At 44.9% G+C, this 25,255-nt stretch overlaps 2 protein-coding genes across 3 annotated transcripts in view; one reads left to right on the top strand and one right to left on the bottom strand.

Moving 5' to 3' along the window:
• The first annotated feature begins 169 nt into the window (after positions 1 to 169).
• Positions 170 to 23,347, top strand: LOC119374632 (hydroxyacyl-thioester dehydratase type 2, mitochondrial). 2 transcript variants are annotated; one of them, XM_037644794.2, is made up of 5 exons: positions 170 to 475; positions 1,258 to 1,340; positions 2,310 to 2,407; positions 2,960 to 3,028; positions 23,221 to 23,347. In XM_037644794.2, the coding sequence occupies exons 1-4, from the start codon at positions 222 to 224 to the stop codon at positions 3,011 to 3,013; spliced, it is 489 nt and encodes a 162-aa protein (XP_037500722.1). In that variant the 5' UTR covers positions 170 to 221; the 3' UTR covers positions 3,014 to 3,028; positions 23,221 to 23,347. The 2 variants fall into 2 exon arrangements, with proteins under 2 accessions (XP_037500722.1, XP_037500724.1); XM_037644796.2 differs by lacking the exon at positions 23,221 to 23,347 and adding an exon at positions 5,510 to 6,226.
• Positions 5,771 to 25,255, bottom strand: part of LOC119374629 (unc-112-related protein-like) — a 36,809-nt gene continuing 17,324 nt past the window's right edge. The window contains 11 exon segments of the mRNA XM_037644790.2: positions 5,771 to 8,954; positions 8,956 to 9,129; positions 11,953 to 12,102; positions 12,877 to 13,092; positions 14,255 to 14,361; positions 15,056 to 15,186; positions 16,143 to 16,315; positions 17,130 to 17,340; positions 19,598 to 19,797; positions 21,235 to 21,428; positions 23,145 to 23,378. Of these exon segments, the coding sequence (XP_037500718.1) occupies positions 8,835 to 8,954; positions 8,956 to 9,129; positions 11,953 to 12,102; positions 12,877 to 13,092; positions 14,255 to 14,361; positions 15,056 to 15,186; positions 16,143 to 16,315; positions 17,130 to 17,340; positions 19,598 to 19,797; positions 21,235 to 21,428; positions 23,145 to 23,378 (1,910 nt within the window). The 3' untranslated portion in view covers positions 5,771 to 8,834.

Below are 25,255 nucleotides of genomic sequence, written 5' to 3'. Positions count from 1 at the left end.
TTGTTTATTTTTAAAATTTCTAAGAAGGCCACAAGAGGAACGCTGAACAGCTGAACACATGTTTCTTCCTCCATGCTCGAACATCTGTCTAGTTATAGCAGCTATAGTGGTTATAGCTTCTAGCCACGGTTTCTGCTCATCTCTCTACTGACAAGTTGGCTGCCAACGCTGCTCAGCTGATCGAAAGCGGCGAAAATACACCGAGTTCAGTCGTTGTTGCGATGGTGCGAATAGCTTTCGCACGCGTTGGCGGGATTGTTGCGAAGAGGAGCGTATTCGTTGCTCCACACTTTAACGTCAGTCGGCGGTGGCTTTCAGTGGGCGACACGGCAAGCATGGAGCGAACATTCACGCGATCAGATGTGGAGGAATTCGCCGCTCTCACGGGAGACTGCAACCCCATCCACCTGGACGTAGCCTACGCGCAGAGCAAGATTTTGCCGGCATGCGTCGTGCACGGAGCACTGATCAACGGGTGCGTAAAGCTTCGTGCACTAAAGAAAAATCACGGGATTCCCGATGCATTCTCCTAAGACGACTCTATGGCGAAAGCCATTTGCTTCTTTTTCTTCTCAGTCAATGTACTGACACGGCCGCTACATAAGAAAAAAAAAAAAAAGAACACTGATCCACCCCTGCCGTGGTTTTGCACTGCCTCGAGGATCGGAGGCATTTCAGTAGTTTTTTGTTTGCGTAGTATACAATTTCACTTGTTTGTATTACAGTGTTTCTTCGTATAATGTATTGTTTTTTTTTATTGTGCTCATTGACACTGATATCCTTGTTATGTTGTCTATAATGGCTCAGTTATATTTATTATATGGCTAATTACCCACAGGAGCAAGGTCTCCTTGACAGATCTGTAACCTAATGATGAAGTAATTTTTGGGGTTTTATGTCCCAAGACCACGATATGATCATGAGACTCCGTAGTGGAAGGCTCTGGAAACATTCAACCAACTGAGATTCTTTAACATGTACCTAAATCTAAGTGCATAGGCATTTCGCCGCCATCGAAATGCGGCCACTGCGACCGGGATTTCATCCTGCTACCTTCCGAACTAGTGACTGCTAATCTGCCTCCTTGCACCCAGGCACCACCAAGAGTCAAGTAGGCTAATCTATCTCACTTGGAACTCGCTTTTTTCTCCAGCATTGCTTGAAAATACTGTCTTAAGCTGATACAGTTCTCCTGATTGAAGAAACATGCATGCTGCTACTAACTAAGGATTACGCATGATTTTCATTTTGTCGCAGCTTGGTGTCAGCCGTTATTGGAACAAAGCTCCCAGGCCCCGGCTGCGTTGTCGTCCATCAAGTGCTCGAGTTTCCCAAGCCACGTAAGTTAAACACAACACGAAATTGCATTTAAGTCTGCCTGCTCAATCCGTAAGCTTTTCTACAAAGAGGTGCCGTTACAAAAATTCAGTGAGCTTTGCAGAGTTTAATAATCCAGAGTAGATGGCAGTCTCATAATTGTAGCGCATTTTGATTTGCTTTATGTTTACTTGCACTTGAAGCTTTCACTGTCAGTTCGCAAAGTAATGTGAATAGTACCAGTTTTTTAATGTGAGCTGTTTCATGATGTATTAGGGGCGAAGCACTTTAGGGTCGAGGCTTGTCCTTTGTTGTTCATTGTCCATGCTCACGGCACAGCACTGTGTAAAATAGAAACATCAGGTTTTAGCAATAGACTAATATCAATCATAATTGCGACAAAACAGTATAAAACACCTACAAGCACAAACCCCTTATACTAGTCGGCGACTTCAACGTAGACGTTATGGACCTTAGGACCTAGCTTTGTTGTCGACCCTTTATGTCACTTTATGTCACTCAATTTACATTATATGGGGTAACGCTCGGGTAATGTACGGTTACTCACCCATACGATACCAAGAGCTTCGCCCACTCATCATGATTCACTTCGCGGAGATGCATGGATTTTTTTTATCATCTTGCTTGATCCAAAGTGTCTGCATACTTTTCCCCTCACACCTTTGTGACTATCAACCAGTGGTCATTGCTTTTCGGATAACACATTTGTCGCGTTATCCGAAGGTTGTGGGTTCGGTCTCTGCTGACTGCAAGTTGTTTTGTTGTCTCCATTAATTCCTTTCCATTTATACCATAATTACTACACTATAGTTAGAAGCTGCAAGTAATGTTCCCCATGCTTTCTATGGCTTTGTTGTCTGTTGGCTTTGTTAGGTTGTGTCTATCAAAGGAACGAGCCCCTCGATCCATTGCCTTTCTTTTGCAGCTCAGTACTTGAAACTCAAGACTTGAATCAAATGTTCTTGTTCCAGTTCTTGTAGGAGAGCCAGTCTGTGCACACGTGGAGGTCAAGTCCATCCGAAAGTCCATTGTCGAGTGCACGTATCAGTGCAAGGCGGGGCCTGACAGAGTGAGTTTTACAAAAGCGCCGATTCAGAACATTTATATGTCACTCGTAGTATCGACGCAACTGAATGAATCCAACAGGCCGGGGAAAGCAAAGGGAATGTTGATTGTCGTCTTTAACTGTAGTGTAGTAATAGCGACGTAAATTGAAACGAGTCAAAGTGGATGAAAAACCACCCTTTCCTTCGGTGGGATCCGAACCCACAGCCTCGGAATTAGGCGTCCGATGCTCTACCTTGGCTATGAGCAGTGCTGGCTAACACTCCCAGGGTTTACAAGTACAGAAATACCCAGAAAAGTGGACGAGGAAGCGCCTTTCGTTGTAGCTCATTTGGTAACTCATTTCAATTTAGTTTGTTATTACTGCATTACAGTTAAAGACAATTATATGTCCTCTATGCTTTCCTTGGCCTAATCTTCTGTTCAATTAATTTGGTTGTGTCTAACAAAGAAACGCGCCCCTCGAAAAAATTCCCCTTCTTTTGGCCATTGTAGTGTCAATGGTGTACATAGATGAAAAACACACTTGCCTGCCATTTTCTTTGCTTTGTCACAGGTGGTCATGCATGGTGAAGTCAAGCTCTTCATCCGGCCTGGAAGCACAACTTAGTAAGCAAGCCATTGAGTGAGTCACAGTGGAGTCAACTTCGCTTTTAATTAGGCTTGCCAACTCAAGTATTGTCAAGATCAAAATTTAACTTACCACTGCAGCGTTTAACACTTTATGGGGGTATGCTAGATTTGTGCACTACCGTTGCACTCTAATAACGCTGCAACATTTAACATTTTGCAGCGGTATAGTAGTATAGAGGTCGTAGTAAGCCTCAGCGCTGAAATTTACAACAGCTGTGGTAGGCTGCCTACAATGAATGTTTGCTATATGCACAGGTATGTATGAATTGCAACCTACATAAATATGTATTTTGTGTGTTACCATTCTTTTCCATGAGTTACTTAAATTCAGGCTTCAATATTTCTAGTGTACATTAAAAGAAAGAATTATCAATTCTCATTCATATAACACCTGTTTTTTAAAAAGATCGGTGTATTTCAGTTACATTGTGAAAGTGCTGAGCGGCAGTGAAATGTCTGTTGGTAAAAAAAAAGGTCAATGTGTAGACTAAAAAGAAAAAAAATCGATTGGACGGCAAGAACATGCGTTCTTCTATGTGCTTTGTTGCTGTGACCTGTTTGCCACTGTTCCGATAATTGTACACGTGAACGGGAACTGATCACTGAAGAAATATCAGCTTTACACAGAGAAATTTATGCATACATGACAGCATAAGTTAAAAAAAAAGAAACTGCAAGCTCAACAACACATTATTTCCTTTTCAAGCTTCGAAAAAAGTTTTTTTAGTGGTTTCTGAATCCTGCGCTTTGTGTCATGCATACCATTTTGTACATAATCCAAAGTATTTTTATTGCTGAAACTGGAATGGCAGCAACTGAAGTGATTAGTACTATCATGAGCGATAGTATGTATGTGTTCGCATTGGCTCAAACTTCTCACATGGCAGAAAGAACGCTTTCTGTAGAACACCCAACTGTCACATTACAAAAATTTGCAAATAAGACTGGCTAGAAACCAGTTGTTTCTCGTTTATAACCAACCTTAAGCTGATGCAATGCATTAATGAACGCGAATTACAGGATGCCTTCCTATACACTGTACCTGATATGGCTTTCAAAGTTCTACCTGGAAAACAAAGACAATACACATGAACTACGACAAGCAGGTTACCGAGTGTAAAAATGTCCAACTGTGAAACCTCCACAAATTGAATATTGACTTCACATTGAAAACTAAGCTATTTAAACGCCACCATCAATCATTCCTTCTTTCTACTAATCTCATGGTAGATCCATTCAGTTTTCTTTTAAATGAGCATGTATGTTTAGTAGAGCTGTGCGAATAGCAAAATTTTGGGTGCGAAGCGAATTCGAATATTGAAGTGTGAGTGCGAATGGAATCGAATATTTTCGAATATTTCTCGAATATTTCTAGAATATTTTTCGAATACTTCGAGGCGAAATTGTAGAAAAGAAAGTTAGAGAGGATTCTTAAGCATATTGTTATTAGATAGCAACATGAAAGTTTCTTTTCGCTAGGTTGATGAAGCACTAGCGGGGTGGTGTTTCATAGTTGTCTCATCAAGAATGAGGCAATGTAGAGGCCGAATTCTATTTATGTACATGATTTAGGTGCAACCAAAGTGTTGCCGACTACACTTTACACGTGATAGGCAAAGATGCCATTTCCTCAGCCTCTCCTCCTCTTTCAACTTCTGTGGAAGCCCAACTGATGTTGTGTACAAGGGTGTGCTCCCTTCAAGTCCGGAGTTCCAAATCTGCCTCATATACGTTGATATATAGGAACATCTGAAATTTTGGATGCTAAAAAGCTTCGGCTTCCGATTTTTCGGACTTCCTGCCCAAATTTCAGATCCAAAACAGCATTGAGCCCCCAAGTTAATACATTTGCGACCGTAGCAGAGCTTGAAAGGCAGCTTTGCCGCACTACCGGGGTGTGATGAGGTGAAGCATATTGAAAATCTTGGGACCACTTCCAATCGGACATTGAATGTCTCTTGGCAAAGTTCGACCGTAACGGAGCTTGAAAGGCAGCTTTGCTGCAATACCGGGTGTGATGAGGTGAAGCATATTGAAAATCTAGGGACCACTTCCAATCATACGTTGACTGTGTCTTGGCAAAGTTCGACCGTAGCAGAGCTTGAAAGGCAGCTTTGCCGCAATACGAGAGTGTGATGAGGTGAAGCATATTGAAAATCTGAAGGGGTCACTTTCAACTGGACGTTGACTGTATTTGTTTTTGGGAAGATCGAATAGTAAAATTCCAGTGCGAATCAAATCGAATAGCAAACACTATTCGAAAAATATTCGAAATTTTGAATATTCGCACACCCCTAATGTTTAGTTTATTTTCTTTTTACTGTTTAGCACAACATTAAAACAGAGTTGTCTTTTGCCACCATGTTGTTTTTAAATGAATAATGTATCTGTTTGTTTTGAATGTGTAAGTGATCGTGGATATGATCACATGTAAAATCAAGCAAATGAAATGCATGTTGTGTCGTTCCAGCAGATGCAAGCTGTCTTGTTGATCAGGTTCGTTTTTAGCCTTCTAGGCTTTGCCTCTCAGTGGGAAATTTAGCATTCTTCCCGCAAATAAACGATGTTCTACCAGTTTAAGATTATTTTCACAGTCAGATTATTTTTTGGGGCTATAACAGAGGCTACTACATTGCTAGCACATGCATTGCAACCTTTGCGACGCCTGCTAAAGGTGGCCGCAGACGTAGCGAAGGCTGCGAAAGTCAAGCACAATGTATGCGAAAGTAATATGGGGGAAAAAAAAACTTTATTCTCTTAAATAGGAAGATGACAGTAAGTTTCAAGTGGGTTACACCGTAACATTATGTAAAACACTCACAAGGCACTTCACGAAAAAATTTCCGGACTCTAAACGACACTCCCTAAACAATGCAGTTCTTACTGGAAAACTGTGCCACTTCGGGTAAAACAACCACGGCAGTTTCTGTCGAATCAACAAGTCCCGAGCGTCATTGGGCTCGAGCAGTTATTCAACGACTCTCCTCGTGTAACAAACATCAGTGTCAAAAACGAGAAAAATTGATCGCAAAACGACTGGTAACTCATCTTCATCGAGTAGCCAGCCTACTCTCGCCTCGCAGCTAAAGAAGCACCCGATACACAAACGCTAATCAACTATAAATATAATTGCACTGTGACCGTAGCCATAAAAGGCTACAGCAGCAAGTATGTCGACAAAAACGTTTTTACAAAGCTTGCATAAATGCGCAAAAAAGCACTTGATGGCATAGGCAGAATTTGTTGAAGATGCGAGAAGAAACGCATAATATCCATTGGAGATGCGTCGCAGAGCTTAAAAAAGTTTTCATATTTACACATTGTAAGGTAACCGTTGTATACAGAGCCTATTCTATCGTAGCAGAGCATCTCAAACAAAACGGTTATTTGTAAAGTAAACGTAGATTCAAATAAACCCAGTGCTGAAATGAAGCTTCTTCAACAAGCGTTTGTCATGTTCATTGTAATCATTATTATGGCTGACTAATTACAAGACTTAATATAGCCTTTTTAATATGTGCATATATACTGTATATATATATATTTATATATAAAGGGTATGCATGTATAATACGAGAGAAAGGTCAACGGCTAGTTTCCAAATAATTCGATTTCATCTTGCCATGCATTTAAATATTTGTATCTTTTGCACATGTTGCATTGTGGAGGCTTGGGAAGAAGAAATGGCTTACATCGTGAAATACAACTTGCGATAAGATTTTTCACTGCTTACATGCATTCAAAACAAAAACACAGTTGCCCTGAGAATTAATATGAGGGTCAAAAGCTGTCTGTAAATGCTAAATTTTACAATAACTATTTTTTAGCATTGCAGTCCAATGGTCATCTTTCAACAGCAATCAGCGTCACAACTACAGAAAACGACAATCTTGGCTTTATCCGCCAAAGCCAGATAACACCATCTTCAGGGAAATTGCCTGGCACTGTTCCGAAATGCGGCGCGTGTACAATTTTTCGACAAAGACGTCTGCCATAAATGCGCTATGTTGGTAACAACAATTCTCGTGACACTATAGTACAGTGGGAAGGCCGTTCAGCCAAAAACTTGGCACGCTCGTCAATACGAAACTGCCGCTGCATTACGTGAGGACATCACAACCGATCAGTGGCGACATGCCCGCCACACTCACAGTGCCTTAAGAGTCTGGGTCATCCTCTCTAGATTAAGTGCAAATGTGCAGACGGTTAACGAGTTCGCTACATCATAGTGTCGCGACATTCGCGATTTCATTACGCAGAGGTGTTGGCGAAGGGGAAGTAAAACATGTTCTATGAAATGAAAAAGAAAAAAAAAATGTGTCGGGGTATTTCGTGATGTGGTGATGTTGATGAAAGCTTCAGCTGCGTAGGCAGCCAGTGTCTTAAAACCGTCGCAGTAGTTTGACGAAGAATTCCCTTCCGCAGCTTACCACACGCTCTTGTAGGCACACTCGACGTTGCTTTTCATCAAGATATGCCGCGCATTGTTCTAAGCTCTTGCAGAAAAAGAAAAAAGTGCGAAGGAAACTGTGCCCAACAGTGCATTGTGTGGTAGACAGTTGGCTTGTGTCACAAGTGAGGGCAAACACCACCTTATACCTCTAGTATGTTGTATACACGCCGACATTGGCACATTGACCTCTTCTAGATCATTACTTGAAGTTTCTTTACAAGGCGTCTCAGAACAAGGCAGCTCTCAAGCTCATACGTCTAGCCACGTGACAAAGCAGCGCTTCTGCAGACTTAAAAACTTAAAAAGTGTAGTAATGTTTTAACATAGAAGTGCTGCTGAGCATTTTTAAGGAGGAAAAGACGATGAGTCTTTTCTCTCATGGAGGCTCACGACCAACTGTATGCCAACAACTACTAACTGCTAGTGCACAGTTTCAAAGAGACGGCTGGCATCTTCTTTGCCAGGCCTATCATTCCGTGAGCAGATGAAGAAAGTCCGTCCGACTTGGACCAGCGCTCACCAATTTCTCGGTGTCTCGACAAAACGTGCACAAAAAAAAAAAAAAAAAAAGAAAAAGAAAAAGGAAAAAAAACTGCCAAGTACAACGTGCCGCCAGACTCTGACAGACTGTAACAACGACAAATTCAGCTGGTGCAAGTCTCTGATGCAAATCGCCGAGTAATCTTGCGCCGTCTCGGACTCGCGTCGAAAGTGATCTGCTGCAGATGACGCCAGTCTTGTGTAGGCCGTCACAAGTCAACGTTGAATGCACATTGTAAAGGAGTACTGATGCAATATTTCTCAAGTTTCTTTTTGTTAAATGAAAATACGGAATCTCGAAACTGTCAAAAAGCTACTACAAAGTCTCAAAGCGCCCTGAATTGTTTAATGTAAAAGTGTTCCTACAGCCAGTTTTACTTACGGTTTTGGGGATTATATTGTTCCACGATATCATGGCCCAGAATATAACCACACGTGAGCAGAATGTCGCAGTTTTTTAGGTCTCACTCCAGCTCCCTCAATCACGTGACTCTTGTGCTGCTGCTCCACGTAAGGACTGATCTAGTAGCGTGGCAGACAACAGAGCGTCAAAACACAGCATTGTGTCACTCCCTTGCAATCCCCTGCCGGGTCATGAAGTCACGATACAGTACAACTTCTGGGAACGGAACAAATTGGCTGTAGAGGGGGCTGTTATAAAAAATTGTTCAGGGTGCCCTGAGGCTTGGCAGTGTTGTTTTCTGTTGTATTGAGGACCCAGACCTTCCTCTAAGGAAAAAAAAAAAAAGTTGAGAAGTAGTGCATCAGTACACCATCAGGGTTGTGGCACGCCATCTCGGAATGCTCAGACCCATCCTCCAGTGAGCTTGTGGAAGAGCTCTTCGTTGAGCGTCTGGTTCTGGTCTTTGGAGCGCATGCTGAGGAAGATGTATCCGCCGATGAACTCGTGCACCGTCTTGCAGTCAGGCACTGAGGCAGGAGAAGGCGACGCGCTGGTCTTCCTCGAACTGGACATTCATCTGCTTCACCTCCCAGTTGACGTTCCAGGCCATCATGGTGTTGAAGCGCCACGTCTTGATGTGGTCGCCCGTCGACAGCTCCATGCGCATCAGCCGGTTGAAGGCCACGCCCAGCAGTTCCTGCGAGGAGGCACCGCAGTGGAACCGTTAGATGGTACCAAGTCAAGAGGGACACTGAAGTGAAGCTTCATTGATCAGTTTTCATTGATAAATTAATTTGCAATCATAGGTTTGTTATTAGGAGTGAAATCGAAGTTCAAAGCTCCGTTTTTACAAATTCACGTGAAACCCCAATGATGGTATGTCGGTGTGACATCATGGATTTCAAGTACTTTTTCTACAGTGGCTCAAGAGGAGCTCTTGAAATGTCGAATGTCAAGTCTCTGGCTCCATTGGAACGCAATGCAATTCATCTTCCACTCAAAAATAATTGTATAGGCCCTATCGTACACTGTAAAAATATGACGCTGGTGAGGAAATCTCAAGCCACTTGTTCCCACCTGCATTTTCTTGCACATTTTCCTGCTTACCAAGCATCTTCTCGTGGCTAGAGTGGTGCTTTTGGTATACTGTGGAAGGGCAATTTAATAGTAAAAGAAAGAAAAATGGGTCAGCTATGCACTAGCACGGCCGCTACATAAAAAAACAGGTGCGGCCTGCTGCGTCGCGTCGCCGTCAATGGGCGAGCGCGGGTCGGCTGAGCGGCAGCTGTTTTGGGTGAGGGCGCCACAAGCGCGGTCCGCAAGGCAGACGCTGGTCCGTGTTACTATGTGGTCGCCTCAGTATTTATGCGTGTCCGTGTGCTTTCTCGTGCCTTTCTTGTGTGTGACCGCACGTGTGAGCAGCTTGCCTCATGTTTCCTGCGCATGAGTACGGTTTTTTGGTGTGCGTGTGTGTGGCAGACGTTTTTTTAGCGGATGAATGACGCGAACCTGTTGTGTGCCGCTGTGCAACTCGAACGTGTAAAAAGACGCTACTGTGAAGTACCACGTATTCCCGTGCGATCTACAGTGTCGGGAAGCGTAATATTCGTAAAAGAGCACTTCTTTCTGCCTCAAACGAGCGCTAAAACAGCCGCGCGCCGCCGCATCCTGACTACAGTATCATGCCACTGCGCTGACTGCTACCCCCAACGGGTGCGTGCAACGAAAAAAAGAAGACAAGCATCAAAAGGCGCCCGGGGCGAACCCCTACCCTCTCCACCGAGAACGCCGTCGCGGTTGCGACAGCCTAACAGCCACGCAGATCGGGAGAATTCAAGAAATCAAAGTGAAACCGACCGATTCCGCAGGCGAACCGGCGAGACGAATCCCTTTCCCCTAGCTGTCGCTGCGCTACGTGCTACGAGGCGAACAGTCACTTGGAGTGATCCAAACGAGAGACGACGGAGGGTAGGACGGTAGGGTGAAGTCGGCGAAGAAATTATGTTGTTCGTGTGATTCGTGTAGTGCGATCAGTTGATCTTGGATAATCGAGTGATGACACCGTGGGAGCACTGTTTAGAAGAGTGTCGCCGAATGACGGTGACCGGAGCCGGATATTGTTTGAGTGTTTCATGGAAGAGAAATATACGAGAAACGTTCAAAGAATTGTGGGCTGCACACGTTTGGTGAATATTCAAGGCCTTTAAGTGTTCTTGGATAGTTTTTGATGGATGAGAGTGCATTTGTAGCACGGTAAGTTTGTTCCCGTTGTTTTAAACACCATCTATGTGATGTTGTGCGTTGTAATTGATACCTGCCGAGTGTGGATGTTTGCGTGGTGCTTGTACTGCCTTAACTCAGAATATATTTTGTTTGTGTTGTCAACTCTTGGCTCTAACTCTTGCTTTGGACCACAACCGGCCTTAGTTGGCGCACTAAAAGGACCTACATTTAAATTGTGTGTGCTTTCGTGGTGTGTTTCGGTGGGCCGATAAGTCAGCCCTTGGAACTTTCCCGGCGACTGCCTGTCCATTAACGGGATCAGTGACTGAGTGACACTCTTCATTTCAGTTGAGTCAAACGGGCAGCATTCATGGAGAGTATTGAGGCCCACTCTACAAAACATTGGTACTCCAGGGCAAACTGTTCCTATATGTGGGGTAATCGGCTGTTCTAATAACGACTTCACTACTCGACCTGTAATGTGCAACTATAAAACGCCTTATCTACGGCCTGATTGGAGTAAGTGTCGGGCGTACAAACGCGGCTGTCGAAGCGCTTCTCCGTGAACAGCCGGACCGTTGTGGTGGCGCCAGAGCGGGCGCAAGGAGAACTAGGATCCGGACGCCGTTTCGGCGCCACGCAGCAGGCCGCACCTGTTTTTTTTTATGTAGCGGCCGTGGCACTAGTGGTGAAAAGACTGGAAACAGCGCAGCTGGTGGCCTTGTCCTCCTCGTCCCCTCACTTCCCTTTCCCACTCTATAGTTATACTACACTATACACGGCTATGCTATGCTTCCTTTGTCTCTCTATGCTAGTCTTAGCATAATTAGGCCTAATTAGATTGAGCTATATTAAGCTTAATTAGGCTCAATTTGTTGTAATTATACTTAGCTCAATTAAGCATAGCTTAACTAGGAGTGGCTTAATTATGCTTAAGTTAGGCTTAATTGAACTTAAATTTCACTGATATTAATTAGGACCGACTTAATTAAACTTGGCATAATTAAGCTCAACTATGCTTAACTTGGCGCAACGAGGCTTAACTAGTTTTGACTAAGCTTAACATGGCCTCGCGAGGTGACGTCATAGCCAGGCATAGTTTTCTTTCTGTCCGCGACACATGGCCTAACAAAAGGTCTAAACAGCTCTGCTGTTAAAATGGTTTTTCTCTTCAGTGTCCAAACCGCATGTGCTTAGAATTAGTGTTTAAGTTTAAGCTTTCCATGACAGCATTCTTTACTGTGCAGCTTCTTATAAGGGGTCGGCAAAGCCAAATAGGTGACCACAAAAGACTTGCCTCTTTCTTGCTGCCGCTGAAGCGCACGACGAAGAGCGAGATGCCAAATTCGGGCAGCGCCTGCCAGGCCTTGATGAAGTTCATCTTGGCATCTACGAGGCTGAGGTCCTTGACGTTCCCATGCGCTTCGACAATCCTTTGAACAATTGCCTGCATGCAACAACAGCAATCTGCTATGACACTTCACAAGATTTAAAAGAACTACGGCAGCATTCATCTCATGGATAATGGTGTAAATTAAAGAATCCTTATCGGGATCATCAACCCATCTCATGTCCATGGCAGAATGAAGGCCTCCCCGAATGATCCCCAATTTTCCCTGTCTTGTGCAAGCAGACTCCATTTTATCCCTGCGGACTTGTTAACTTCGTTACTCCATCTAACTTGCTACCATCTTCAGCTGCGTCTCCCATCTCATCGTAACCATTCTGTTGCTATGTTTGTTCTATGCTTTATCACGTCAAGTCACGTGAGGCAGGCGGCGGTAGCCAGTGGAGCCCTGGACTTGGGGACCCACCCATCGAGCTCATGACCTCTTACCCCAAACGTTTATCAATATTCTTATCTCTAGAATATCCCCTAGCCGTTGGTCCCCTGACCCATTCTGTGGTCTTCTGATTTGTTAACATTGTGCCTGTCATTTTCTGTTCTGATTCACGCTGTGTAGTCCTTAATAACATTTTCTCAAGCTTCTTTGTTACCCTACAAGTTTCAGCCCATATCTTAAAGCTGGCAGCATGAAGTTATATAAGGTTGCGATATGTTGCACTGACTCGCAACACAGTCATACATTTTCTTAGTCGGTACAATATGTCATTTTGCTCATGCCTTCTTCTCTGACCTGTTTCTAGCACATTACTACATTCCCGGTAAAGTTCAGCAGATAGCGCGAACACCCTCTAACGAAGCCATGATGATGCCCACCTGTTTGCTCTTGAGTTTCTTAATGAAGCGGGGCGCGACAAAGTCCTCAACGTCAATGTCAAGCTGAGACGGCAGCAGTGCCGGGGCAGGTGCGGGCCTCTGCAGCTGCAGGAACTCCTGGATGGAGTGCACCTCGGCCTCGTACGAGGCGTCCGCCATGGTCTTGCCCTTGGCCGCCAGTCGGCAGCCGGCCATCCACTGGGCGTACTGGTCCTCCTGTAAAAGGCACGTGATCAACACACGGTTTACAGAGGAAGTGACACTTGCGTAAAAAAAAAAGAAAGCATGGGCTGCGCGGAACACGCAGTGCAGTCGCAACGTAAGCTGGCAGAGCGGCCTTCATAGACCCCGCTGTAAACTCTCTCAGGATGGCTGCAAGTACAACTAGTTGCGAGGTACCCACTAGGCAATAAATCATCCCATTTTACAAAGTAGCAAAGCACCCACGCGTTCCTAAGGCAATATGCACAGCTGCATAGCTGTACATTATTGTTGCTGTGGTGGATGATGATGAGGACAATGAAGAATTATTGCTAAGCCCTGTTTAATGGGTGGGAAGCTTTAAACCACCTACTCGTTACACAATTCACAAGGTGTGAAGCCTGGTGCGATTCCACTCTTTTGCCACAATATTGCATCAGTTAACGCGTTTCCTCGTCATACATGACGCTGGTACAGGGTCATTTTCTGAAAAAGATTCAAGCACTGGCGCAGCTCTGTGGTAGAACTCTTGCTTGCCGTGCAGAAAGCCTCGACTGGAATCCGCCTCGAACCCTGCTATTTGTTTCCTCAATGTGTGCGATAGCGGCGACGGTCAACTATGCCACTAAAAATGGACTGTTGTCGTGAGCTCATAGCAGCTCGCGCTGTAAAATATTGTTAAACCCTCTTTCACAGGAATCGATCGTAACATAAGAGTGAAGCACGTCGTAATAAATGTCTCAGTTTCGTAAGACCCTGAGAAATGCAAGTAAAACATGTGCACAGTGGGTATTTGTAAAAAATGACATCTAGCGCTTAGCAGAGACAGACAACTCTGGTTGGTTGGTTGGTTGGTTTGTAGGGTTTGAACGTCCCAAAGCGACTGAGGCTACGAGAGGCGCAGTAGAGGATGGCTCCAGATAATTTCGACCACCTGGGGTTCTTTAATGTGCACTGACACTGCACAGTACACGGGCCTCTAGCATTTCGCCTCCTTTGAAATGTGGCTGCTGGGGCTGGGATTGAACCCGCATCTTTCGGGTCAGCAGCCAAGCGTCTTAATCACTAGGCCACTCCAGCGGCCACAAGCAACTCTGTTAAGGTTTAGAGTTTGTCTATGGGTTTGGGAAGTTTCAACATTCGTGTTGATAGTAAGGCTGAGCTGCTTGGTGCCTACCGTTTCGCAGCGGAGCCAGTACTCGGTCATTCCTTCGGGGCCGGGCACTTCAAGACGAATCCCATACTTGCCTTCGGCGAGGTACACATCGGGCGTGACTTCTGAACCTGTGTGAAACAATACAAAGAGCTGTATGAACTGGCTCACTCAAAGCAGCTATACATTATACAAAACCCTTTTTCATGCACGCCTATCAATATTCTTGAGCTCACGCTGCTATTCTGATAAATTCCATCATTTTCCCCACAACTGTAGACACTTCTTACTGGCACATACTGACGCATAATTCGAAGGTTGCAGGTTTAATCCCACCGACAGAAAGGGTGACTTTTTGTCCACTTTAACTTATTTCAATTTACATCATTATTACTCTACACTACAGTTAAAGACAACAATTAATGTTCCCTGGCCTTATTGTCTGTTAGATTCATTTGATTGTGTCCTCGGAAAAATTGTAATTCTAACATTGGAAGGTGAGGCATCGAAAACGAGTTCAGTGCCCAAATATGATGCTTTCACATCTGCGGCCAGTCTGTATAAAAAATTGTGCAGCCATCTAATTTACAATTGGAACAGTGTCGAGAGAGTTGCAGCACGTTAAGCACACAGAACTGTAGTAGTCCACTGAAGAAAGCAGCAGATAAAGGCCTGTGCCTCGATTATTTTTTGTTGCAGACATGAATGAATGCTCATCACAACGATGTTGACTATTCGGTGCATATTAAAGTTCGCGCCATATGTGACAAAGAAAGTGGCCATGTGTCGAGGGCAGGTGAGAGGACAAGGTCAAACGTGGCCCACCTTTGAGGTTGATGACGTACGAGGGGCTTCCGCCGCCTTCGTATTCTTCTCTCGACTTGTAGATGCACATGCGCGTCTCCTTGAAGATGAAGAACATGCGCTTGAAGCCCTTCAACGTGAATCGCTTGGGCCTGCACAGCATAGGAGTCGCAGTTCTAGTTTCAATTTGCATGACGACGAAAATGCTCTTCTAAGGCAGCTACAAGCAAAATGTGTGTATAAAGACCCACTTAGAGCGCTCCCTCTTTCAAACAAAATAGCACAAACTGATGCTTTTAAGCAGTAACATCTGTATTAGATTGGTGGAAAAGACCAGGGATGGCTCAGACAATGAAACTCTATTCAAAATACATAGTGAAATCCATGTAATTTTTTAATACACACACATCAAGAAACAAAGAACAGCACTAGACATCCTTCATGTGTTTTAATGTGGTTTGTGTGTATGCACATACTAATGCTCAAGGAATGCATTATGTCGGTGAATTCTTGGTAAAGCCTGGCATCAAACTTTCATATTAAAGGGCCCCTAAATCACCCCAAGTTGAAAAACAAGAGAGTGGCTTCTTTCTCGCCTTTCCTACTGGTGCTATCTCCTCCTCGCCACTTAATATCTTCATAAAACGCGTGGATGATGTCAGCACTAAGCCTATCAGGATTTCGTGCTTTTAGGCTACACACTGTTAGTATCTCCACTTGCGCAGTGGCAAACCCACAAAAGGAAGTGAGATCAGTTGATCGCACACGACAGTCATGCCAGACAAGGCGGAACGGGAGTGCGACTGCATGACAAAGCAGGGTAGGAGACAATCCACAACCGACATCCCTCATATATGAAGCAATACAGAGTTTATTTCCTCACGACGTCACGTGAACAGACTGCTGGCATCACGAATTGTGCTGAGAAGACTGGAAACGCCAGGAGAGGATAACATGCTCGTTCTTTGTACTTCCGAAGGTTATTTAGAGGCCCTTCAAAATGATGCAGTTGGTTATCACATAGAAAGTGAAAATAAGAGCCAGTGTCTGTTCACAGACTATGCAAGGCCATTCAATGTGGTCTGGCCACAGGGAATGCGTGACTCACCTGAGGAAGCGCAGATAGCTGTGCAGCTCGGGCACTTGGGTGATGTTTGAGGTCTCGCTCGTGATGGCGCTGCCCTCCAGGGTGACCTGGAGGTCGGTCAGGGCAGCGTCAATGTCGTCTTCGCCTTGCGAGAAGTCTGGCTGGCTGCTGTTGGCCTGCAGATTCACTTGGAGCTGCGTGCACGCGAAACAATGCCACCCATGTCAGGCACCACGCCTCCATTTGTTTGCTTGTCGAGTACACAGCTAAGTTACCGTATTTCCTCGCATATAACCCGCACAAAAAAAAAATGTGCTTAAAAAGTGGGGGTGCGGGATATATGCAGGGGTTATATGCATTTCTTTTTCTTCTTGTAGTTAAAGTTAAGGGTGTGGGTTATATGCGAGAAAATACGGTAACTGCTGATTATTCTGTTTGAACAATGGGGTTGTAGGGTTGTGCAACATAACACAGGCTGTACCAGACATAATGCTGACTATTACGGCTTCTGTAACATGCAGCCAAAGTTCTGTATTACACTAGTCTTTGCATTTGATCTGTAAGTACTAAAACTGCACCCACAATTCAATCTAGTGACCTTGTGGTGCTGTGAAGATGTCCGAGTGCCCATACAGAAACAAGCTTTACTTCATGCAACACTCTTACTACCTTTGTATCTCTGTTACTGCTTTACCCCAGAGGCAAGATTGTGCCAGTCATGTGTACAGTACTTGCGAAATGAAACAAGACATCCTTTTTTTTTTTTTTTAAGTATAAAGACTGTTATGAACAATTGCTTGTGCTAACTGCGTCATGTCTCTGAAAATCTGGTCGCTAAAGGTAATGTTGGTTTTGACATAAGTGCTCAAGCCAAATTTCACCGACATGACACAAACTGTAGACAGTGGAAATGAAAGTAGGTGCATTACTTAGCCCTAAACTTTCGCATTTCAATCCACAAGTACCGTTCCGACACAAAAGGAAGACCAGCTAACTGCCACCACCCACCTGGAGTGCAGCAAAGAGCATCATCTCCTCTTCAGTGCAGTCTATCTCCTCAGTTAGCAGAGCCCAGCGTGCCTGCTCGTAGATCTGGTTGATGCGCACGGCGTCCTTGCGAGGGTTCAGGTCGTAGAACGAGTAGAACTTGTACCGCAGCTGCAGCAGGTCAAACTCCCGTACGTCCTGCTCCATGAGCGACAGCGATGAGTCCAGCCACCTGCACATCAAAAGCGAGGGGTGTCATCTCCCAGAGTCCTGGTCATGGAAGACGTGACAATGCCTTCTCAATAGCTACAAAATTTTTTTCACTGACGATATCTGACAGCAGCAAGCATCAACAAGCAATGATGACACGGAAACATAAGATAGAGAGAAAACATTAGCAGTGAACTTTGAATGACCATGGCTAACCAATTTATTAAGGGGAGTTCTCAACAATCTTCCTGTGATGGCGTGGTAAGTATCACAGGTGTGTGCACGGGGGTGGGGGCTAGTCACCTAAGAGTGCGGGGGCGCAAAGTCTACCCCATACATTGACTTAAAAGGGAGGTCAGGAGGCCTATGGTCAGTATCAAATATCGCTCAGCCCAGTCGGAACTTCCTTCATTTGTCCTCACTGACAACAAGGCTCCCGTGCAGGAGTCGAAATGATTCTTGTTTTGTGGTCAGTGTCCAACATTCAACCGCTTGCAACGTCTCCTCCTGGTTAGACAGGTTTCCACAAATGCTCATACTCATAGTTAGTTTGACCAGTACTGATATAAAGCACGGCACACTTGTTCATTTGCACTGCAGTACAGGCAATGCCAACATTTGAAAAATGAACGAGGCAGTTCTAGAGACAGAGCCAAGGAGTTAAGTCTGTTGACTTGATCCGTGAAATATCTGTATGCACGTCACCTTGACCAGCTTAGTTAGGCACTGCTCATCTTGCAGGCCTGCCACAAGAGGGCACAAACCTTGCTCTTTGTCACAAAGGGGCGCAAAGACATCATTTTTCTGTTAAGCCTTGGCCCTTTCTGGCCAGTTATGTGCGAAAGCCACTGTGTTTCCAACAGGTCAAACTCATTAGCTAACTAAACGTTGCGTTTAAATCTTTGCCACGACACCGTAGACGCAGGAAAAGTGGAGCAAAAAGAAAAGGTGCCAAGACAGCAGACCTGCCCAAAGCTCGTTCGTTGCGGGGTGTTTTTTTACTTAGTTTTTTTTTAACGGTTGCTCCCGTGCTGTTCTTTGCTTTCACGCCAACCATGCCAGCTGGCCTCGATCCAATTCCAGGGGAAGGGGTCATGCTTGTGTGTTGGCAGGCAAAGAGTTTTCGTTTGTTTGCTCGTTTTTGCATCTTACATCTTTAAACCCCTCCACCCGTGGTCCCTGGCCCAGTGTGCCAACACCCTCCGTCGAAGAGTCGGAAGTGCGAGTGCACAAACGCCGCATGCTGCCATCATCGCTGCTGTCATTTGCGTTATTTGCAGCACATAAGTCAGTTGGGAAGAATGACAGAAGACAGCTTTAAAAGCTGGCACTCACTTCCTTGGGGAGGACGTACCCTTGTTTGCTTTTGTGGGATAAAAATGAAAAGAAAAACACAATGAAGCTGGAAAGGTGCTTTGAGGATGGAGAAAGAAAAGCATTGGGGTCATTGGGCACATCGTTCATGCCCGGCCTGTTTGCTCGCTCGAACAAGTTCAGCCGAAGCTCAGCACTGGTTCTACTTCTTGGAGCAGAACGTTTGGTTCTTGAAATGAAGATGAGAACGTTTTGTACGGTAACCAGCATAAAGGAAGCAACGAAGTGGAACTGCATTACGTAAAGTCTACTAATGGTGCAGCAAAAGGTTTGTCAGAAGTAGAAAAGGTAAGACGGAAATGGCGATGCATTGCTCTTCGAGGTGGCAACAGAAATTGCAAGTGAGCACAGCACCATAAGGTATATTCTTGGTTCTAACATTTTTCTTTTTTCTTTCTTTTACATGAAATAGTCTGTTTCCGTCACTTAGTGCTGAGTCGACACGAGTTCGTAAGTTTCTTTCCATTTCTGGTTCCAATCGTTGGAACATGAAAGGAACAAAACACGCACTAAGGTATTAGTGCACACAATGTCTCCCTTTTAATTAAATTCCGAGTTTTCGTGGGCAAAAGACTGGGTAATTTGTGGGACTTCTTTCATGATTGTAAAGGCTTGCAATTGTTCCTCTTACACATAAAATTCCCAGTAAGCACGTGTCATAAGCTTGCTAACCTAACCTAACCCTACCCTTTGTACACACTGCCTATCGCTGCTACCGACTGAGTGATTTAGTGAGGCCTTTGGACCGGTGTCCTTTTGGTTGTGCTGGCCTGTGGGAAACGTGACCATACTTGATCGTTCAGGGGAAGTAAAAGTTGTGTAGTATAAGAGCAAGTAACATGTGCATCAAAGGAGTGGCAAGCACTGATATGCGGGTCTGTGACAACGCAAACTGCGTGACTCACCCCGCATTGAGGCGTGCCCTCTCGACGAGAGTTTTGGGCCTGAGCAGGGCTGCCTTGATGTCCTGTGGCGGCTTGTTGGGGCTCTGGGCCAGGGGCAGTTCGTACTGGGAGCTGAAGCTGTTCTCGGGAGTCAGGTAGCTCCCGTTTAGGCCTGGCGGGATCCCGTTGTTGAAGCTGGACGTGTTCCAGTGCGTCACCGACTGTGGACAGAGATATGTGCATGAGCAACTGTGCACCAAGGAAAGACCAATGGACACGGCACAGGCGACGCTCGCAAGTCCTTCGAATGAGTGAGCATTTCCTTAGCTACGCCTGTTCTTTTGGCCTGGCTGGCCGTCTTGCCTGGATGCCACGACCACGCCACCCTAACCTGATTTTATCCATCTGTCTGACAGCATTAACAAAAATCTTAAAGGGGTACTGACACAAAATTTCGCGGCCGAGATAGCCTGCTCGATCGATTCCCGTGTACGTGTGTGTACCATCTGCGAAATATCGACAGCGAATAAAGCTTGGAAGGTATTTTATATGAATTTTGAAGTTCGCGAGCACGATCCAGCAGAGCCCCGTCGAGTGTGCCGTTGCTGTCAGGCCGTACCTGGTGCATTGACACCCTCGGAGGTGACCCGAGGTGACCCCCCTACTTCCCCTACGTAACCGTTGCAGCCGGTACAAGTTATGATGACGTCGTAGCCGCCATTTCTGTTTTGACGCGCTTCCCGACGAATTGCTCCTCGCCAGCGGGTCAAACCGGAAGTGATTCGCCACGTCAAAAATTCCTTCCATCCCCGCCGCAAGAAAATCGTCGCCATCAGACGACGATGAGCCCGACAACGACAGACCGCGCGGAAATGCGTCACTGTTCTGTGTGCTCACATGACCGAGCGTTTCACTCGCTAGGGGGTGATAGTTGCACCCGGCGGCTTGTCGTTTTTGGAGCTCTGTCAAACCGAAACTGAGGCTGTGTCGGTAATGAGGAGCTTGTAATTAATTATCTGTCGCGCGCCGCAGCAAGCGATGTGCCGTGTTATGACTAACAGGCCCCCAGCAACACATTGCAGCAAAAAAACGCGGGGCGAAAATTTTTGTGTCGGGACTCCTTTAAACAAATCATTGGCTGCCATACCCACTATGATCTGTCTGTCTGGCAGCATTAACAAGTCATTTAAATGCATGAACATTTCATTAGCTACGGTCCGCCTCAGTGGTACAGTGATTATGGTGCTTGGTTGCTGACCAGAAAGTCACGGGTTTGGCCCCGGCCACGGCTGTCTCATTTTGATGGAAGCAAAATGCCAGGGGCCCGTGTGCTGTGCTATGTCAGTGCACATTAAAGCCCACCAGATGGTCCAAATTTTTGGATCCCTCGACTATGGCATGCCTCGTAATCATATCGAGGTTTTCACACGTAATACCCAAACGTCTTGTTATTTCATTAGCTACACCTACCCACCTTGACCTGGCTGGCTGCCTGGCCTTTATAGCCATGACCACATTCTATGCTACTTTAGTATGTCTGTCCTCAATACCACAACCTCAATTATCATGGCCTTTTATAAGTTCGGATAAGATTTAGGAAAATCCAACTCCTACGAGGAACTGAACTTCAGCTGAAGTAGCAGTGCAAAGTGTCTGACCGAGTTGTGGGGCGATCCAAGAGCCCCGTCGAGTGTGCCGTTGCTGTCATTGGCCTTTGAGCGGTTGAACTGGATGCTGTCGGTGCCCTCCTTGGGGCGCTGGCGTGGGCTGCAGCCGATGGCGCGATAGTTGCGCTTGAGGTGTTCGTTCACCAACGGTCGACAGAAGGACAGCTCCTCGGGGTGCCGGATGCCTGAATAACACGTGAATGCAACACACAGTTAGGTTAATAAAAGGACTCTGTTCACGTTAGTATGCTGTGACAGTTTGACGAAACTTTTTAAATTTCGTTTTTTGTTTTTCATTGTGTATTATCTTTTCGTTGGTTCATTGTAATTTTGTTTCTCATATTATTTTTACACTACAGGGCAGTGCTATCACGGATGGACAGCTCGCACTTGCTTTTCCTATGCTTTTCACTTATGATCAGGCTTCTAATGCTTTAGCATTAAGAAATGACGTTTTAAAAATTGTGCTGTTGACTATATAATGGCAATGACTGTTCGTCAGCCCATTTCTGCTATGTAACAAGGACTTTAACCCATACATGCCCAAACTCAGAAAAAATGACAAAACAAATATTTTTTTTTCACAAAAAGTGTACTTCTACCCTCAAAAGAAAGCACGAGTTCTTTGTTTACTGCCAGGTAAACGCAACACTGTTGTTCAAGCCATCCTATATATATAGGGCACTGGGCATACTACGGGTGCAATGTAAGGGTGTGGTAAGCCTTGAAACATTTCACGTGCACACCGACATTGCACTTCTTCCTCTCCATGACGTCTTTCATACAAAGCACGCGTTTGCCTGGAGAAAGCGGTCGGCATTTCACGTGCACTTCTTCCTCTCCATGACGTCTTTCACACAGAGCACGTGTTTGCCCGGAGAAAGTAGTCGGCACGTGGCAGCATGAAAAGCAAGCAATGTCTAGGCTTGCACACGTTGAGAATGAGGCCTCCTTGATGTGCTGCAGGTGGCGCTAGCCATCAGCTAAAGAAATAGTGATGTTAGAGTGCATCGAAGAAGCGTCCTATATGTAGGACACTGGGCATATATGGGTTAATAGTACAAACATGAGCAAGAGCTTAAAACTGATGAAAACCCAGGCAACCAAGGGTATTCTAGTACCATGTAAGATGGTACCATGTACCATCTTGCAAGCTCCATACTTCATATAACAGCTTTCCTTCTTTGCAACATGATTGGTAGCAACAAGATGCAAACGTGCCTTTAAATCACAGCACAACAATTTACATGCCCATGTCTCTGAGGCATGAAAATTTCCAGTAGCTAACCATGAATAAATCTTGAATTTAACCTGCACATTGTTTCTTCACCTATCATCCCTTCTGTAGAGGTTGTCCTAACAGGCCTCTGCTAGAATTTCTGATGAACATGCTTCAGTAAGCTGGCCCTAAATGAGACTAATTGTAAAGCAATCGTAAATCTTGTCAGTGACTAACAGACAACTAAACTTAGGTTTTTGTGCCTAAATGGGAACTTTGTTCATAGAACATTCAAGGAAAAAGGCCATCACTGAATCTTGAATATGTGACTACATTGCCATTAATCCTGTTAAGGCCGTTGTTACTACACTGAAACCTCGATATAACGAATGCGGATATAACGAATTATCGGTTATAATGAAGTAAATGAAGAATAGTCTTGTCATAGACACAGTGTTAAAAATAATCGTTTATAACGAATTTTCGGATATAACGAAGTTATTTTCGTGGCAGATGTGACTTTGTTATAATGAGGTTTGAGTGTAGTTTGAGTGGTGAACTATTTCAGATGAAGTCGTGATGACATATTTCTATATGTCACCAATAGATTGGTCGTTGACAAGATATACAGTTGCCTTACAATGGTTCTACCTCACAACGGCCATCGCAAAGGGACACCCACCTAACTCTTTGCAGACTTTGACAACGGCTGAGAAGGTCTTGACCGAGAAATCCGTTCGGACGTCCATGATGCGTAGGTCGGGAAACTGGATGCGCAACGTCTTGTGCATGGGCGTGAAGTGGAGCAGGGCGTCGGCCATGACACCGCACTGGTCGAGCGTGGACTTGGTCCTCGTGAGCCACGTGTTCTGTTCGGGCCACCAGAGGGCATGATCGGACCAGTCTGTGGGGACATCTGCACAGAGAAGGTAGAGGGAGGCAATTCAGCACAGCTGTATTATTCGCACGTAAAATATGAAACGGTGCAGGTAATCAGAAGAGCAATAGTATTGGTCTTGTTTAAGTGCAATGTGCTTTTAATAAATGATTTTTGTGTGACAAAGCCATTTTTTGTTGCTTCTGCAGCTGTTTAACCCCTTAAGCGCTTATGATGACCTGAGCTCGTCATGAGCAAATGTCACTTTTTTGCTTATGACGACCCGTGTTCCGTGATTGGCGCTTTTATTGAACGAGAGTGTGCACACTAAACAGCGAAATGTGCGCCTCGCGTTGGCGCAGTGCCGTGCTTTGAACGCTACCACAAGGATGGTAGCCTCATCAAGTTTGTAGTGAACTATCGAGGAATAGTACGTTTTGTCCAGGGGAAGTCAAATGGAACCCTTACTTTCTGGAGTTGCAGAAATTTCTTCAGGAAGAGACATCAAATGCCCCAGGTATGGGGTATTCACGTTAATCGCAGTTGCATTGCTTATATTTACATATTGAGTTCTGCTGAACAAATGGCTTCAAGAATCCATGACGAGTGAATCACTAGGAACAAAACTCCTCCATATACGTAGCTGGAGCAAGGACTGATGGTTTAACAGGTTTAGTCTTTGCTAAGCATATGGAATAATAAAAAGGGTTAAGTCTGTATTGTAGGTAAGTATTCACTGTCGCCCAATTGTGCCATGGAGACAACATACAATACCAGTCAAAAAAAATTTATAAAACAAATACGTGCATGCAAGTTCAGTGGCAAGTGTGAATGCATTTGTATTAACTTGCACGAACAGTATGAGATGACTGCTGAACAAAATGTACCCTCACCAACTTTTGACGTATCAGCACCCCATACGCATGCCAGAATGTCAAGAAATGCTGTTGTTTTGTGTTTCTTTAGTTGGCGAGTGTACATTTTCTTTGGCAATGTTCTTTCCTCACTGGATGAGTTTTTGTCAAATCCTAGACTTTATTACGAAAGTAGGGGAATTGTCCGAGGTGCTCGTTTTTCTGTATTATACACAACTAATGAAACCAACAGACTTTCCTTGGCTTGTGTGTTGGCTTCATTTGTTGTGTATAACGTAGACTTTATTGCGAGATGAATGCTGCCATAAGTATTATACCTATTTTATTTTATCATAAAAGTATTCCACACCAGTTTGGTGTAAATTCATTTTCTTGCAGAAATCTCACACTTCTTGCACATAATCTTCACTCGTAATAAATGAAAATGTCCCAAATCCAGCAGTGAGCAGCTTACTAAAATAAGTAGGATGGAATACTGGGCGAGTTGGTATAGATTTATCATGGCTAACAGTGCGACTAATGCGGACGAATGAAAGAAGGGGGGCATATGACACAGCGCGGTGTCGTGTGTCCCCTTTTCTTTGTCCACGTTAGTTGTGCTGTTAGCCATGACGATACTAGAACTCCTGGGCAGTTTTCAATCTCTGCCTTGAAGTGCAGTAAAAACATGACCCCTTTTTCTGCAGACTTCCGCAGCAAGTGGGCAAACTTTGTAGTGTGTGTACCACAACGGGGTCGACAAAGAGGCAGCAAGAAATTGTGTGCGTGCGTGCAGGTGCAATCTCAGCAGAGGCAATGTCTTGAATGACCCCTTTTAGTTATCTGTCTTGCGATAGAGATAGTACACAAACTTGCGGCACTTAAGAACATGGAGGAGGAGTACTCCGCACAACAGCAACAAAGAGCAGTGTAGGGGTGTGGACTGCAGCCACCACACCTATGCCTGTCACTGGTATGCAAGCCTGCAGGCTAACTCTGACCACATGGCCGCTTTCCTGCTGCTCCATCAGCATTCAGCTATCGCAGCTGGGTCATTCCTCG

Source organism: Rhipicephalus sanguineus, chromosome 11 (assembly GCF_013339695.2).
Source record: "Rhipicephalus sanguineus isolate Rsan-2018 chromosome 11, BIME_Rsan_1.4, whole genome shotgun sequence".
NCBI classification, from domain to species: Eukaryota; Metazoa; Arthropoda; class Arachnida; order Ixodida; family Ixodidae; genus Rhipicephalus; species Rhipicephalus sanguineus.
This window is presented reverse-complemented; position numbering and strand designations above follow the sequence as displayed.